At 37.1% G+C, this 18,623-nt stretch overlaps 1 protein-coding gene across 2 annotated transcripts; it reads left to right on the forward strand.

Moving 5' to 3' along the window:
* Positions 1-13,250: 13,250 nt before the first annotated feature.
* Positions 13,251-17,893, forward strand: LOC113060712 (collagen alpha-1(X) chain-like). 2 transcript variants are annotated; one of them, XM_026229849.1, is made up of 4 exons: positions 13,251-13,358; positions 13,651-13,792; positions 15,516-16,670; positions 16,725-17,893. In XM_026229849.1, exons 2-4 carry the CDS (start codon positions 13,666-13,668, stop codon positions 17,354-17,356), a joined length of 1,914 nt encoding a protein of 637 aa, XP_026085634.1. In that variant the 5' UTR covers positions 13,251-13,358; positions 13,651-13,665; the 3' UTR covers positions 17,357-17,893. The 2 variants fall into 2 exon arrangements, with proteins under 2 accessions (XP_026085634.1, XP_026085633.1); XM_026229848.1 differs by having other exon boundaries at positions 15,516-17,893.
* Positions 17,894-18,623: the final 730 nt, after the last annotated feature.

The following is an 18,623-nucleotide window of genomic DNA, read 5'->3' on the forward strand; positions in this document are numbered from 1 at the left end:
TCAGATTTCTGAGTTTAGCTCTCATATTTTTCTTTTCTCTATTTATATCTGACTTTTTTCCCTCAGAATTCCAAGAAATAAAGTCTCTTATTTGATCAAAAATAACTTTGTTCTATTGTTCTAATTGTTCTAATTGTGTAATTGTAAATTGTTCTATTTGAAAATGTATTCATGTGAAAGCAAAGCTGAATTTTCAGCATCCATTTCAGTTCAGTGTCACGTGATCCTTCAGAAATCATTCTATTATGCTGATTTGCTCATAATTATTAATGTTGCTTACTATTTTTGTAGAAAACATGAATACATTTTTCAGGATTCTTTGAATAGATAAACAGCATTTTTTTAAAGTGACATTATAAATATATGTACTGTCACTTCTGATCGATTTAATGCAAACTTGCTGAATAAATGTATTAATATCTTTCAAATTAAATCACCTTTTTTTTTGCATTATTTAACAGTATATTTCTCTTTTGCAACATTGTAAAATATTGCACTTTCTCTGCAAATAACAGACATACAATTCAAGTATGAGCCAAAGCCTAGGCATGCCAGTATAAATAACAATAAACTATTATTTTCAGCCATGTTCATTCATTCTTCATAGATGAATGATCATTGGCTGAAAATGACCTTTGCATGCCATGGGCCTCGACATGGGTGGCCAGAGAACAACAAACTATATTGTAAACAAGTTGACATCCCTTTTACACCCACTGGACTGGGCTGGCTCAGTGCTGTCTGCTTCTAGACCAAGCATGGTGAGGAACTGGCAGCCTGACAAACCCGAGCTGTACACCACTTCAGGACATGGTGCTCTCCAGATAAGCCACCTCTCAGACCATTTCGTTTGTGGACATAAAACAATAAATCACAAAATGCCTCAAATATGTTATCCACGTGAATCAGAATACCAAACAGACTGTGATATGTCAAAGTGAATCACTGTCGCATAAAGTCTTCCATTCCTGGTATAAATAAATCTCTTGCTACTCTTGTCGTATTGGCTTTCATTTTACTGTATTACCAAAATTGTAAATTGTACAGTCATGGCCATACGTTTTGACAGTTACACATTTTGTGTTTTGAAAAAGTTTTGATCCAGTATGTGGTTCTTTCAGGTGCAATATTCTTTGTAGCAATTTCTTTTTGCATGTGAGGCCATTTTGATGCAAAGTGATGATGGCTGCATGTGTTTCTTTGGAGGTAACCACTGCTAACAAGAACACAATGATTGGAAACTTCTGATCCCTCTATACACAATAATCTAGCATTAACACCAAAACCCCTTAAGAAGGAAACTTTGCAAAGCACACATTTTATGTCACTGCCAAAGCTTTTGGCTTTGAATGTATGTACATAAATATCTAATATCTATATATGGTGGTATTCATAAGCTGTATTCATGAGCCAAATTATCTTAAGGGATGCATTTTGAGAATATTTTGTGCATTTTTTTATGTTATGCACTGGCAAAATCTCTTGTAAACATGTCTAGGTCATGATTTAAATAAAATGGGAAAAAAAAGGAAAATTAAATATATATTCCATTTTAAATAAACATTCCAGTAGTGAGAATGAGATTTGTTTGCTTTATCGTAGGTTAATAAATAGGCATCAGTTGTGTATTGATTACCCATACTTTTTGCTATGTGTGAAGAATGCTGCAAATAATGCACACATATTTTATTGTGCAATTGTGCATTAGAGCAAAAAATAAAAAAAATAAAAATTACGTGATTAAGTATAAAGTACATCCATATGGGTCCATGTTCAGCAAAGAAGTGTTGACCACACTGACTGTGACTCATTCTGCCCCAGTTAAAGCCGGCCGCTTGTGTAAAGGGCTGGGCCGATGGTCATTTGGGTGGACGCTAAATTTACTTTAGGATCCCTCCCTTCTTTGATAGAAGCCTCTTGGGGCTCTTTTCAGGACTAAGGAGACTAAAAACCAACAAGCTTGCAATATTGCAGAAGTTTAAGTAGGGTTGATTTAAACTGGCTTCACTTGACATTTCGGGTGGTATTTATGCTCACCAATACTCAAATAATAAAGCAAACTGGTGCAGATACTTGCTTATGGACAGTCAGCATGTCCCCTGGAGAGTAGCCAGGGATCTTTAAAGGCTTCTGCACAGATGGTCATTTTACACATGAGGAAACAGGATGGATGCAAAAATCAACAGTTACAGAACAAATTGTGGTAGAGAACCAGTCATATTTATAAACATCGACACCACGGACAGAGGAAAAGAGTAAACAATAAAATAAAATAAAAAAACCTTTTCCTCTCGTGCTTCTAAATATAAAGGCAGACATCTAAAATGCCTGTGTTTACTTCATGGCTGAATTTAATGGGGATATAAATTAAGTGCTGCCATTTTATGATTTCTAACTCAAAACTAAGACTTTTTTTTTTTTTTTATAAAAATGAAACTATATGTTGTATCATTATACCCACAAGGATCATCTTAATTTGCAACCTTTGGGTATCAATAATGGTAAGGTACCAAAGAAACAAGAAAGATAGAACCATCCCTAATTTGCAGTTTTCTTGAAGAGGCTAATGCTACACTGAGTAACCCCAAGAACAGATATCAAAGGATGATCAAAACATATCTATTTTTCAACCCTTATAAGCAACGTTGTCATTTCCATAGCTTTCTTTACCTTTGGTTTTGGAGCCAGGCCACCAGGGGATAGTCACAGCGTAGACCACTGGAGACACTGGGGGAGAGGCAAAGACCACAGGCTCCTACCATGCATCCTGGCTCCCAGACATGGCCTGTAGTTTGGCGTGTAGAATAATCCCACAGCACGGCATATGGGATTTTTTCATTCCCAGCTCACATTTGATCTGCTTTGCCTGTTGTCGTACCCTCACACAATGGACTGAATGCTCATTGTCTGATGGCCATGCAATCAAGTCTACTTAACATGTAGCAATGGCAATGTCAAACTTCAGCTGCCTTCCAATTTTTCACCAAAGTGTTATTTAAGGGCTAAAATGAAATGCAGGAGAGCATTGCAAGCTGGCAAGGTGGATTGGCGTTGAAACTTGCAGTAAATGGGGCCTTATGCATGCAGATGTTTTTGAGAAGTAAATATAGATTCATGAACACACCACCATGCTTGGAAACCTGTTTATCTTCTGCTTACGGGTTATTAACATAACGAGCGTTACTGTAAGTACTAATGACTCCGTGAGATTGGTCGATGTCCACAGAAAACTCTTGGTTCAAATATGTTAATTAAGGGAAAATTAAGATATTGAGTTTAAATATGATATAACAAGCCTTTAAATAAATAGAGAAATTTACAGATCTTGGGATCGTAAAACAACATTGCCATGCTGACACTAAACTGAGTGTATACTCAAGGGTGTTTCCCTTGACTTGGTTTTGAACTTGTGGACCTGAGTGTAATACACAAGTATTTTTTCCTAACCCTGCTGGGAAGGAAAGTAATTGTTTTTGCTGACTCATGGAAGTTCACATAATGGCATTGTTATCCTTGTTTTTGGTGCGTTAACCCTCAAACTCTCTGCTACTGTTAAAAGTCCTTTTTAACCACTGAGGGTGGTTAAAATCACCATCATTTACCCATACCCATAATTCTATATGATTTTCCTATTTATATCTCATTGAATTCATTGTATGACAACATAAATTCGGTGCATGGCTAAAAAAGCTAAATCTGGTGCAAAACAAATGTCTGATAGTTCAGAGAATAAAGCACTATTACGAGGAAGACTTTCAATTAGATTTTGTTATAAAGTCTGCACTCTACATGAGTAAAAGTTAGATGTTCTGACCAACAAAATTTAACAAACATGTTCTTCTGACCGACAAAAATCTCTTTTACAGCAACTCTGTGTTTTCGTTTGGGATTTAACACTGTTGATTAAAGACTAACATTCCTTGACATACACTTAAAAAACAGCAACAGCAATATAGTAATTAGAAATTCAGCAACATCATTTTCCACAAATGAACGCATACAAACAAAACGTAGCTTGGTGGGCGAGAAACTATTCACACGTAATTCCCATTTACACATGCTGAGAAATTATGAGACCACCAATCACAGTTGCACAGTAACGATTACACGTGTCACCAATTTTCATAAAGTTCTCATGAAGACACCTGTTGAACCCTGGCACAACACATCACATCGCGCACCCACTATAACTTTACATCTAAATTTAAAGAATGGCCATTTATTTTATGATATGGCTGATGAGAAAATCACAGGATTTTGCCATTTTAAATGATTTCACAATTCACATCATTTATTTATTTTTTTACTATTAAAAATAACTGCTAAAACTGCTTTTGTGTTTATGCAGAAGAAATTGTATCAATAGCTGTTCATACTGAATATTGTCCAAATCGTGGATCTCTTATAATAATTTTCCTCCTCATCTCAAATACATCAAGCTGGTTTTAAGTAAGCACAGTGGGCAAGTGTGTTTAAAAACAACAACAACAACAACAACAACAACCTGCACTTCATTTTCCAAGCCAAGCATATACATTTTAGAACATGTTTTTGCAAGCATGCAAAGGTTTCAACCATTAGTAACCTGTCACAGTTAAGGAATATCAAAAATAGTTCTTGCATTTTCACAATAATGAGCACTTGGCGTGAAGTTGACTGTAAGCCGCTTATCTCACATTAAGATGGATGGAGATTGAGTAGGCGCTGCTTTAAAAAGCACACAACTCATAATGTCGGGCTCTGGTGCGTTTCTGTCCTTTAATTTGGGAAGGGCGTTTCAGAAATGTCACGGAACTTAGAAAGATAATGGAGGCTAAATGTATAGATTACAGTGGATTTCCAAGGTCCAACGGTATAATTTGGCAAATTTCAATGGAACAAACCAACAACAGCCGGAAGCCTGTAAATGTAGTTTACACTGAAAAAATCCTCAATTGACTTTAAATGTTCAAATTTGTGTGAAGAAAAAAAAAAAACGAAAGGCACTTAACTCTGGATCCAGATGAAAATACTTGGATCTTGGCTGTCCACTCTGGTTTGTGGATGAAGGAGCGGATATTTAAATGGAGAAACATGGGCAAATCTTTAAGGAATAGCTAATCAAACAGAGCAAGAAAATCTTCTGAAGGTAATTTGTCTGCAATTGTCAGCTCTAAGCTGGAACATCTGGAGAAGAGGAAATATGAAGTTTTATTTCTACCACTAATAGCTGAATTTCAACCAAACACAACTTACCAAAGGCTCTAAACCCACATTTCTGGCAGGTTAAGCCTTGTGGTTTTAGCTGTTCTGTTTGTACACCATAAAACCACAAACTGCCCTCTCTGAATTTATTCATATATCACTACAAATAGCTCAGGTGTCCCCTTAAACCAACATGACCCCCTTAAAAGTGCTTCTTTTAAGAATGCGCCACTTCTTGCAAAGTACACTGCATTTCAAAGCTATAAGGAATGTCTTATCACACAAACCCAGGACTATAGCATATGGGAAAAACTTAACAAAAAGGAATTTTGCTCATTCTGGAACACTGAACTCCACAGTGTTTGTTCACTTCTGTTTTGAGGACAGAATGAGGAAAAAAAACTCCGATCATTATGTGAGGCAGAAAGACTATCTTACATGTGGTTCTTGAAAGTCAACAGGTCATCGGTTGTGGTTCCTGAAGAGCAACTTTGGCACATGTTGAAATTACAGAGATCACTGGAGCTCTCACAGTCACACTGAGGTTGTCTCACAGTTTGGTGCCAAGCTCCTTTATTAGCCCAGACTGTCTGCTGAGGACCTGTCTACTCATCCGGACTCCAACTGTTTGTGACTGCAGTAGTTTATAAATGCATTAGCCCACAAATATATGTTACTAAAACTGTCTGGCACTGAAGTCTTGCTTCAGCATGATTATTTAAACAGAATCGATTGTTTACTCAAAGAGGAAATGCAAGGTGTAACACTACTCAAAGCACTTTTGTGTCTCAATCTGTAATGATGCTACTATCAAAAAGACAATTCCACATTACTGATGACGTTTGAAAAAATTGGCGCTTCAAATACAGGGTGAGGGGTGGTTGTCACATGAATGGCGGCGGTTTATAAGTGTAAAATATATTGTTTTTTAAAGAATATCATAAAACTAGTTATTCAAACTAACATCAACATTTTTGCTTCAAGTCCTTTTTTTCAGAAACACGTTTATAAAGAATGTTTTGCGATTGATGATCAATCCAATTGATAACGCCATGTCTTTTTTAGTGTGTGCCTATTATATTATTTCACAATGCCTTGACTATTGTATTTCAGAACACTTTTCTAAACTCCAAATTATTCTGCAGGCTTTAAGATGTTTTATTCTAAAACCGCTTACATTTTTTCTTGCAGACAGAAAACCTGCAATTATCTTTGGAAGACACTCTTGGATCAGTTATTATCTTTAAATACAGGATTTAACCACCAAAAGTTATGTTCTGAAAAACCCATTAGGTAGCTTTATTTAACCAATTCCTTTAAGTGATTCTGATTCCCTGAAGTAAAGGATATATTTTTTCTCCCATGCTGTCATAAAAGAGTGAAAGGTGAGACATGTCTGCAAGGTAGAGGATCAGACATACCAACTCCAGAGAAAGAGTTGCCAATGCTTTTAGAAGACCCACCTACAGGCTGAGATGAAATGCGAATGAAGCCAGTAATGTGTTTAACTCAGAGCTGCGCGCTTGACACTTTGAATACACCTTTGACTTTCAAGTTCTTTAAATGTCTTCTGATCTTTACACTTACACTTTACACTCCACTTGGGACAAATAACAATGATGGTATCAGTGTTCCCTTGACGTTTCATGCTTGATGAATAATGTCCCAAAGACCAGTTTCAGAGTGCCTATTTCCAAGACCCTATAATTTCACTAACAATCTATTTGAGTATTTCCCATAAACCCTTTCATTCATAAAACTCTAAGTAGCTTTTAGTGGTTCAGTTAGTTTATTGAAATCTTACATTTGTGTCCTAATCCAGATGGGGTATCTTTAGCTCTCACTCAAAGGCAGATCCCTGTTACATCAACCAATGATTATTATATTGCATTTTCTTGTCCTGGGTGAGGAAGTGCTCTGGTCACTGGGAAGTGAGCCAGAAACATCTGCTCATCTTCAAATATCACATTGCTAAATTTAATGAAGCTTGGAGGTTCAAACCTGCAATACTACCATTGTAGCCCTCAGTGAAACACTTGACCTCAAGTTGCTAAAACGTGACATCCAAAGTGTACTGTAGGCTATAGTTCGCAATATCAGTGGTCCTCGCAGTGGGTTTTTTTCTTCTTCTGTTGATTGGCAAAACATATAGGCTACTATAATTTAACAAAACATTTGCAATTTATTTATCTTTTTTCAATGCACCTTAATTCGTAAGTAATTAAATATTTGTGATTTGTATTTTTTAGGTCCTTTTTTCAAAACATCTATGTAATAAAATTCCTCTCTTTTTTGTGAGAATAAGCATGTGCTTTTAAATGGCAAAACTACGGAGCCCTACACATGACATGCAGGAAAAAATATTAGGCTAAATCGTGTGCACGATTTACTAATTTGTTCCCTCGATGTACTAAAACGTGCACAAGATTACTATTGCGTTCCCTTGATTTACTATTTTGTACACTCGATTTATAAATTGTGCGCATGATTTTCTAATTCGTTCCCTCGATTTGCTAAATTGTGTTTTAATTGCGTTCCATGATTTTCTAATTGCGTCCAATTGAACGCAAGAGTAAATCAAGGGAACGCAATAGTAATCGTGTGCACATTTTAGTACATTGAGGGAACGAATTAGTAAATCATGCGCACAATTTATTTATTTTTTCTTGCATGTCATGTGCGGGCTCCGTACAAAACATATATACTGTAATGAAATGTATTATATATATTATGTATTATTATTAGATGCTTTGCCATTCAAAAGTATCTGTGTATTTTGATGAAAAAAATCTGCATTGCAATATGATTAGCTACCAATATGATCTCTATATTATATAGCTACATTTTCAAAATAAGCTAATTTTTTGAATAGCAAAACACTTACTGTATTTAAATATTTGTGATTTCTGCCCTGGAAGCTATTTTTTCCGATTAAAACATATTTTGAATGGCCAAATATCTGTAATAATATTATTATTATTTTTAGTTGTAGTAGTAGTAGTAGTAGTATTTTCTATGATGCTGGCATTTTTTAATGGTCAAAAAATTTTATGTTTTTGAATATTTTTGCCCCAGGAATGGTGTAGTTACAACATTCACCAGCAGGGACTCCGTGATTGAACAGACTTGTTTCCCCAATTCTTTCACCAATTTTGTTTTTAAACCTGTATTACTTTCTTTTGTGGCACACAAAAAATATATATTTTGAAAAATTATTATTATTTTGTCCAAAATCAATGTTGATTAATTCCAGTGTTTCTTGTGTTCTCTAGAAGAAAGTCAGTGATACTTACATGAGGGTGGTAAAATGGTGACATAAATTAAATTTTTGGGTCAACTGTACCTTTTAGAAATCATTATAGTAGAATGTTAGTGTTAATGGCACTGAATACACATAGTAGATTTCTGTAGGTAGACCATTAATTCAGAAGTACAGAATCTTGTTACTTTTGTGAATGCCTACAATTCAGGCCATAATGGTTATTATAAAGTAAGATGGTAACCACAACAAGAGGATCAGAGAATGTAATTAATTTAACAGAGGCCTATTTGGCTGAAAGAAAGTTTTTTTTTCTTTCATTCTCCATCTTTTACTCTGTTATACTGCAAAGTGAAGTCACCATAACTTAAGTGCTGTGTCATTTTATGGCCCTATCACACAGCTCATAAAAAGAAAACTAAATCACTCACTTAACAACATGGACTTTTAATTACCTACACAGCAAACACAAGCATGATTTCATCAGGAGGACACATCTTGAGCTCTCTGGTTTTGAGATGAGGAATTAAAAACTCTCCATGCTGCTTGTTTTGACCATTTTTAAATGGAGGACATAAATTATCTGAACCTTGAAAATGTTACAAAAAGACAGAGTCCACCCATATTCGCTCTGTCATTAAACTAAATGTTAGTAGCATTTTGAGTCACTTGCCTCGTTAGTGGGTTGTAAACACAAACAAGGTTTGCAAAAAAAATCTGTTTGCTGGAGATTTCACTGCAGGAGGTGCGATGACACATTTAGAAAGACTATATGTTGTCAGCAGCATAGCGGAAAGTGTTTATGGCATTAAAAAACATTTTCAGTTCACTCAAAAAAGTTTATTTTCTCACTATTTCCTCATCCTCATGTCATTTCTAATCCATGTGAAGTTATTGTTGAACACAGAAAGAGAAATTTCTGATGTTTTTCACAGAGGCAGTGAGTTAAACTGAAGAACCAGATCAGTTCATTTATGAATAATTGTTTTACTTTTTTCATTTATTTATTTAGCTTTTCCGTTATTTTAATGGACTTACAAATTAATAAGATCACAAGCAATTTGTCAGTGACTCAACTCAACTAACACAACTGGTTAAACTCAATTAATTTAGTTCATAACGCAAAGCCAGTGGCGTATCGCAAACTGCGTTGGCCCACCCGCAAGAGTGAAGGCGGGACCCCTCACCGCATAGATGGGGGATTCACCTTTTCATTCAAAATCGTGAATTAGTACTGTGGAATTTAATAGTATGTAATTATTTCGTATTTATTTATTAAGAACTTTTCACAAAAAAAAGAATAAAAGAAACACCAACAAAAAAACAGCAATTACATTAACTTGTTAAAATGCAAGGGAGCACATGACTTCAAAATATTTTTTCTATCTGCAGTATACAACAAAGATTCATGATGTTTAACATTCAATAAAGGTAATATATATTACCTTTAAAATCCTCCAAGCGCCCCTTTCTCCTAGCATTTTTTTGCGCAAAGTCCTTGACAATGTCTGTTATGTCCATCTGATGCGCGTGCTGGCTTTCAATGCTGAGTATCGCAAGTTCAGAAAGTCTGTCCTGGCTCATTGTGCTTCTCATGCAGGTTTTTATTAGTTTTAGTTTAGAAAAAGATTTCCGTTGGTCCATTTTTGAGCTCCGCTGACATATTTTCTTTTACTCATTTTGCGCTCATAAGCTTCACTTTCTAAACAGTTGCGGAAATTCTTAATCGTGATTGGATAACAAGGACAACAGATATGGTCATAATCGCCAAACACGGTAGGGTGCAATTACTACCAAAATAAAAGTCCTATATGTTCACGTTATAAAAACGCTTTCATTATTTATTCGATTCAATTTTTGGGGGCCCCTGCGGGCCCGTCCACTACGCCACTGCACAAAGCTGAGCTATTAAGATTGATTTATACTTTATTTTATTCCGCAAGGATGAATGACATTAAATACTTTTACATTGTCAAAAAAAATTTCTATTTCAAATATTTGCTTTCTATTCATCAAAGAACCCAGAGAAATATTCATTTAGCAGTACAACTATTTTTAATAGTCATTATAATAGGACATCAGCATATATTGACTTCTGAAGGATTCTGTGTGTGCAACGGGGGTGACAGAGACGTGAGGTGAGTAGATCCACTTGCAAGGCATTATTCAATTACATTGTCAATACCGGCAAAAGTCAAACAATGACAAACAGATATATCAAGGGTGAGACTGAGGAGTAATCCTTGAAACAGGCGTGGGTCCAGAGGGCGAGGCAAACGGTTAATCCAATAACAGGCGATAATCCAGGCATGGCGTAAACAGAGTTTGAATGCTAGAACGAAAGGGGTAAACAAAATAAGCAGGCAAGAATCAAAACATGAGTAAACAAACAAGACAATATAATGAACTAAAAACTAGACAGGCTCCGTATAGTAGCGATTGCTTGGAGAAAGATAAATGCATGCAATACTCGGCGACTAGAGCAGGATCAGAGTGAGTGTTATATAGGATGCAGGTGAGTGCACAATCAGTGTATTGGACCATGGGAGATAGTCCAGAGTGATGTGTGACGTGTGTAGTGTGAGTGTCAATATGGTGAGAGAGAGCGACCTCTTGTGATAACCAGATGAAAGCCCATGGAATGGATTCGTGACAATGTGATATTGAAGTCTGAAACACTGGCTACTACAAAATCCAGCCTTTTGTCTTTCTTTTTTCTTTTTATAATTTACATTATAAACATAATTCACAACATTATTTACTTTATTTTCGATCAAATAAATGCAGCCTGAGCATGTGACTTCTTTAATGTTTGAGCTGGTGTGCACATGGTCTAAATAATCATTGTAAGAAACCGTTTTCACAAAACAACATACCGGTTTGAAGCAACATGAGAGTGATTAAATTATCAGAATTAAAGGAAGAGGAAAAATCTGTCTTAGAATAAATGAAATGTCTGAGTGTAGGTTGTAATTAAACATACTGCATGCTGCCAACAGCTGATATTGTGATCTGTCATGCCATGTCTATAAAACAGCATGTCTATTTTACCAGGTCAAAATTGGTTTTCCAGAGAAAAACATGTTAAAACAATGATTGTCAAATGCAATTACTGTTCAAAACTATTTCGTATGTTAAGGCACCACTTTGGAAAATTATACATGATTGAGACTAATTCTGAAAATTGGAAACTAAGTTCATGTTCAAGTAGCACTTAATGATATGCTATGTGGCTAAAATCTTCCATCAGGTGTGCAAAGGGATCTTACATTCAATCTTGTCTTTCTGCTTCAGTTAACAGTAGGGCTATATCATATATAAAATCATATATGAGCTAAACCATAGAGTTTCTGTTATTATGTAAAGATTTAGGAGCTGTTGACTGCCGCACATGGCTGATCGTGATAATACCGCAAGACTACTCTTGTGTAGTAGAGGGTATGATAAATTGGGCGTGCACGTTTCACATGCACCCAAAAATAAACTGGGAAAAAATCCAGCAGCAGCCTCGGAAAGTTAGGGATAGCTGTGTGAGAAGACGTAATTTATGGAAATTAAACGTGATGAAAGGACCATAATAGCAAGAAATGCTTAGTGATGAAGACGCTGACAAATCCAAAAACATACACAGACTTGCTCATAAAGGCTACTGTACAAAATGTGCGCCCCCTTCTGGACGCTTTATGAAATTCTCATCATAACCCCGACACAAGAGGTTAAAAAAGTCAGTCAGATGTATTTTCCAGAACGTCTTTTTATATATTCTTTATTAGCTGTTTCTGGGTGAAGCACTTACAAAAATACACATGTAAAGAACCATAAACTTGGCCTGAAATAGTAGATTTTATGAAAGCCTCACACACTCTCTGAACAGACACTCTGAACAAACAGAGTCAAAGTGGCCTCTGTATGTGGATTTCTCAAGGAAAAGAGTTAAATATGTTCTCTAATGGTCAGGCACTTTTGGATCCATCATGTTTGTTGTTATGGACAGCAGGAGGTTTTTCGTTACCACACCAACCTGCTGAATCTGTCTTCCCCCAATGTTTTTGTATATATTTTTCTGGGAGAAATTCAAATGCACCAGACAGGCCAAAAAAGTGAGGAATTTGTAAAGACAACCAGACAAGGCTGAATTTGGAAGTGATTTTCAATAGTAGTTTTGAGATGGCTTTAAAGCATTTTGAAATGATTATATTTAGAAATGTGCAATTAGACACTTTTAATCTGTTAATCTGAAGAAAAAAACTTTTTTTATATTATTATTGTTTTTATCTATCTATCTATCTATCTATCTATCTATCCATCTATCTATCTATCTATCTATCTATCTATCTATCTATCTATCTATCTATCTATCTATCTATCTATCTATCTGTTTTTAGATAGATAGACAGATAGATATATAGATATTTAGATATATAGATAGATAGATAGATAGATAGACAGACAGACAGACAGACACTGAGAAACTGCTAAATTCTGTGTGAATTATTGTTTATATCATGTTTCTAAAGATAACGACATTACATAGGGAAGTCCACATCATACAGGCTGTCCGTACCCTAAAATGACATTTTTCCAGCCAAATTTAGGACTAAAATGCATCTTTTGCAGCTTTGAGGGGAGCTTAACAAGATCTAATCATGGGTCTAAACACTCAAAGGAAAAGCCATCCTGAAGTGACATGCCAACAGTGGGCAAATGTGCTTGGTAATTACAGCCTTGCGATGAGAGGGGAGGTACTAGTGTGGTAGGTGTTTTTTAATGATGCAAGGGCCAGATATGGTATAAAAACCCTCATCATTGTGCTAGGCAGCAGCAGATCCTGTCTGTCTCCTACTACAGGGATATTCAGAAGTGGGAGCTGCGGCTGCGTTACATTTTTTTATTTATTTGGAACCCAAGTATGCCGGTAGGTGTCCATTTTTTTTCTTTGGTTTTGGGGAACTAGGCCCTGATATTAAATGACACCAATCAGCAGGTGCAGATGTCAGGGTGCTCTTATTACTACTTTGAGTTATAGTTTATACAGATTAATAATTATTTATTGGAATGAAAGCTTAAATCATAGTTTATGGTTGTTTACTTTAAAAATGGCTAAACCAATTGTTCCTTCAGAATGTTTTTCCCACCAACAGTGCTTTTTTTTTTTTTTTTTTTTTTTTTTTACGTCATCACATCTAACTCTTTTGATTCCACTGCAGATTTGACCTCAGACAATGGAACTAAGAGTAGCAAGCATTCTTCTTCTCCTGGTTGCCTTGACGGCTGCCCATGGTGACAGATATGTTGTCAAGAAGGTGGCGAAGGCCCCCAAGTACCAGCCTTACTCAGTGAAAAGCCATGGTATGTATAAAATTGAAAAATACTTGTTTTTGTTTTAGGGTACTGAAGATCTTTTTCTGTCTGTCATGTTTGACCTAAAGATAAAAAAGATTAGCATGTGAATGCTACACTGAGTTTAAATGCAGGCAAAACAAATCTTAGGGAAATATTTGGTATGCACATAGCAAAGCTGTATGAGTAGAATCCAGCACACTGATTGGTTCCGGATACACTGTGTCCTCCAATAGTATAATGCAACTTGTCTAAGTTTAGAATATTCAAATTGTAGATTCATAGCAGGCAAAAACATGTCATGCCTTTACAGATGCATCATACTATAAAGTCAGTTCTTCTGTCTTTGATTATATATTGGAAGTAATTTTAAAAACTATTTTAGTTTAGGTAGCAAAAAGGTCATTTTACATAAAACAAATGTATGAAAGATTCAATGTGTTAAATCTGTTTTCTTTATATTGTGTTTAACTGCATGGTTTGATGAACTCCCCAAAGGTCAAATATAATCACTTAGAGTCATCCTTAGATTGGTATAACTGTACCATGAAATACTGTACAGATTGTATGATTTGTTTGAGTAGAAGCTATTCAGTATTGTTTTGAAAGTATATGCACATAAGAAACAACCAACTTTCAAAGGTTATGAACAGCTATTTAAAATTAGCTTCTAAAGACATGTTGAAAAGTGATTTGTCTGGGTGTGCCACAGCAAATTTAAGACACATCTGTTTTGTTTCATGAAAGCTGTGCCTAGAATAATGACCTATGGTATGATGCAGTTTACAAACCAATAGATTTGACCACATGAAGGCAATCATAAAACTGGAGCCCTAGCCCCATTATATATATTAATGCAATACAGATAAATTATGGTTCTGATATTAGTATGAATGTATATATAAAAAAACTAAATACAAAAAACAAAACATGAAATACTAAATTACTTTGTCTCGCAAGGTCTTTAAATAAATGTTCTGGTAGGCCTTTGTCCGGTCAAGTTTATTTATCAACAATATAGCAATAAAGCATGCACTTCCAGGAAGTGAAATGTTTTTGAAGATAAAGAACTGAATCACAGATATAAGATTTAACATTTTTACATTTCATTTGAAACAAGGCACTTTTTTTCCCACAATAATTACAAAAAAAGTAAAATTATAATTTAACATACAACTGTTCGTGTAACTGTATATGTATAGATTTGTTGTGAATTAACAATATATCAGGTTTGAAATTTTTAAATGTGACACTAAAACTAAACTAAAGTTTTAAAATGTATTATTTCTGATGTACGAGCACTGCTTTTATAAAAAGAGCTTGAATAAAAAAGGTATTTATAGTGAATCTGTAGAGCATACTGACTTCCTGCTTCTTAGGAAAACAGCTCTATTTCAAAAAGCCTGTAGTTATAGAATCAATATATAGTCAAACAATTCCCAATGAGGCAGACATGGGTTAAAAGGTACTATATGGTTATAGGACCACTTTTAGTCAGACATTTCTAAAATCTGTCCAAATGTTATCTGTCCAGATCTCTAGCAACACAATATATTATCAGTTTTATACTGGTATATTTTGTACAACGTAGAATTGCATGAAAATAATAAAATTTCATTCATAAATTCAATTGGAATGTGCAATTCTACCAATAACTTGTTATTGCCACTGATACATAATGTACATAATGACTATGAATATTGCCACTGATATACTTCTTGTTTTATTCCAGTGGTATCTGTAGCAGGAGAACCAGGCATCCCTGGAGAGCCAGGCCAACCTGGACCTCCTGGCCCCCCTGGAGAGCGAGGAGAAGATGGTGAAGGACTGCCAGGGCCACAGGGACCCCCTGGACCACCTGGTCCTGCTGGTTACTCAGCACCTGGAAAACCTGGTACTCCAGGTGGACCCGGCAAACCTGGAGCCACAGGTGCACCTGGACATAAAGGAGACTCTGGTGCACCCGGTCCTCAAGGCCCCAGAGGCATGCCTGGTCCTGCTGGTAGCCCTGGACCAGCAGGCATTTCTGCAACTGGCAAAGCTGGACCAGCAGGCCTGCCAGGAGCAATGGGACCCCGCGGTGAGCCAGGTCTTAAAGGATATCCAGGCATTCCTGGTGCACCAGGACAAAAAGGAGAAAGGGGTTATGGGGTTCAGGGGGCACCAGGTGAGAGAGGTCCAGCAGGATCAGTGGGTGCTCCTGGAAAGCCTGGTGAGCCTGGTGTTGGAAGACCTGGCAGATCTGGACTTCCTGGTGAACCAGGTAAATCAGGCTCACCTGGCCGTGATGGGGAACCTGGACGCGTGGGTCCACAAGGTCCAAAAGGTCAAACGGGTGCTCCTGGAATTGGAATGCCCGGCAAGCCAGGCGAGAATGGTGCCCCAGGTATGCATGGCTCTGCTGGCCCCAAAGGACCACAAGGCCCAACTGGTGCTACTGGTGCTCCTGGCGTTCCAGGTTATGGCAAACCAGGTGAACCTGGTGCAAAAGGTGAGAGGGGAGTAGCTGGTAGCCCAGGTACAACAGGTCAGAAAGGTGAGCCAGGTGCTAAAGGGCAAACTGGATACACAGGTGCTACTGGTCCCATGGGTCCAGCTGGTCCTCAAGGGGCAAGAGGTTTCCCAGGTGAAAGGGGAGCAACAGGTGATAAGGGTGGTCAAGGTCCAATGGGACCTCAAGGGCTGAAGGGGCACAAGGGAGAGCAGGGACCCCAAGGCATTGAAGGCAAGCAGGGTTATACAGGGGCAACAGGCCAACCTGGTCCAAGGGGAGCTACAGGTGCTCCTGGTAACAAAGGAGATGCTGGCCAAACAGGCGCTCCTGGTACCCCAGGAACACCTGGACCTGCTGGATCAAAAGGTCTTCCAGGATATCCTGGAGCAGCAGGTGAAAAAGGAGAGGCAGGAGCTCCTGGAGCAAGAGGCCCTGTTGGTCCAGCAGGTCCTTCAGGCCCAAGTGGCCAAAAAGGTCACCCAGGTCTTCCTGGATCACCTGGCCCTGCTGGTTTGTCTGCCAAGGGAATTCCTGGGCCTCAGGGTCCACCTGGACTTCCTGGATCTGATGGACCTGCTGGACTTCCAGGTCCTGTTGGACCTCCTGGCCCTCCTGGTCCTCCTGGTGAGGTCATGTTTGAGAAGGCCCATAGTGAAACTGCATTCCCACTTCTTGTCAAAAGTCCTGTGTCTGCATTCACTGTTGCAACTGTGACACCTTATCCCCCGACTGGTACCCCAATTAAGTTTGATCAGATTGTGTACAATGCAGAGCAGCATTATGATTCCGAGACAGGTCTGTTCACCTGCCAGATTCCAGGAATTTATTACTTCACCTATAGCATGCATGTGAATGGTGCTAATGCTTTAGTTGCACTTTATAAAAATGGTGATCCAATCATGTTCACCTATGATGAGTACAACAAGGGATTTGTGGACCAGATGTCTGGTAGTTCAGTCCTTCAGCTCAATGAGCAGGACACTGTTTATATCCAGATCCCTGATGATGAGGCTAATGGTGTTTTTGCCGCTGATAATGTCCATTGCTCTTTCTCTGGGTTCCTGATTGCCTCTACGTGATAAGGTGATTCAACCACATCACTTATGTAACTTCACTACTTCTCAAACAAAATATCCTGTTGTGCAAACCTTTATGCACAACAGACTGTGCTATTGTTCTGAGAAATTCAAGCATCTCAACGTGAAAACTCCAAGAAGTGGTGCCAAAAAGAAGGAAGTGTAACATGTAATCAGGGAAAGAAATACAGTTAAAACCTTTACAATAAATTTTTTGTGTGTGGATTGAGCATGTGAGGTTGTGTCCTGATAATTTCATGTCTTTTCCTTGTTTTTTTGTTTTGTATTTTTGTTTTTTGTTGCTGATGCCAGTGGCTAAATCAAATTCTTATTTTTACTGTTATTGTTGTCCTTATATCCTTGCTGATTAAACGGAAATGATTATCCTGACATCCTTATATTTGACTTGAATATTGTGATATGGTGAAAATGAAAAACAAACCCACAAGCAAACAAATAAACATCTATAAATGTTATCCCATATGATACATTTTTCTCTGTAAATCATAATGCCTAAAATAAAATATTTCCTAAAGAGTTCCTTTCTGTGTTTTGTTATACAATGCTGAATAATTTCCTTTTTTTTGTTAAACAAGTTTCACTACAAGCTAGTATACAATGCAGCAGAATTACAACAGTACATGTTTGAATAGATATATTTCTTTTTTGTGTTGTCAGTTGCAGAAAAATTATAATGATAATACAACATTCTGTAGTTTCAAGAGAGTGCCTTTAAAAACAGAAGGAAGTAGAGTATGATTTGATGACTGTTAAATTCACTGTCAACCAAATGATGTGGGTTAGGTGGAGAACCAAGTAAAACAGGAGACGCTGGGTGGAGGTAATCAGAAGCTGGGAGCCTCAAGCCACAGACAGGCACTGCATTTGGAGGGTTTGAGGGAAGTGGTTGATTTTAAGAAAAGAGCACCTGGAGGGTGAAGTTGTTAGCATCTGTGAGAGCAGAGGTGGGAGCCACAAGTTTAACATTGCCAATATACAAGATGAATATCCAGCATTTAAGCTAGGAACAGGAATTTTGGGTGAAAACACACCCATCTTGAGGTTGTTAGATTAGTGGCAGAGTTCATCTTGGAGTGCAGAAAATGCATGGTTCTAAATTATCTTTAGCTCCTGTGGGAGGCTAAAAACATCAGAGTAGTGGCTGTTAACATTCATTTTATACTTAGAAAAATTCATTTTATACTTATATGCCTTTTCTTGGAATTTAGAAGAATGGCAATTACCAGTGCTGAGGATAAAGACACAAACA

The sequence above is a fragment of the Carassius auratus genome, chromosome 42, assembly GCF_003368295.1.
Source record: "Carassius auratus strain Wakin chromosome 42, ASM336829v1, whole genome shotgun sequence".
NCBI classification, from domain to species: domain Eukaryota; kingdom Metazoa; phylum Chordata; class Actinopteri; order Cypriniformes; family Cyprinidae; genus Carassius; species Carassius auratus.

Bases quoted from the DNA above. Each gene is read 5' to 3' on its own strand.
- LOC113060712 (XM_026229848.1), top strand. From the start codon at position 13,666: ATGGAACTAAGAGTAGCAAGCATTCTTCTTCTCCTGGTTGCCTTGACG. The intron at 13,793-15,515 runs GTATGTATAAAA...GTTTTATTCCAG, and splicing joins TTACTCAGTGAAAAGCCATG to TGGTATCTGTAGCAGGAGAA.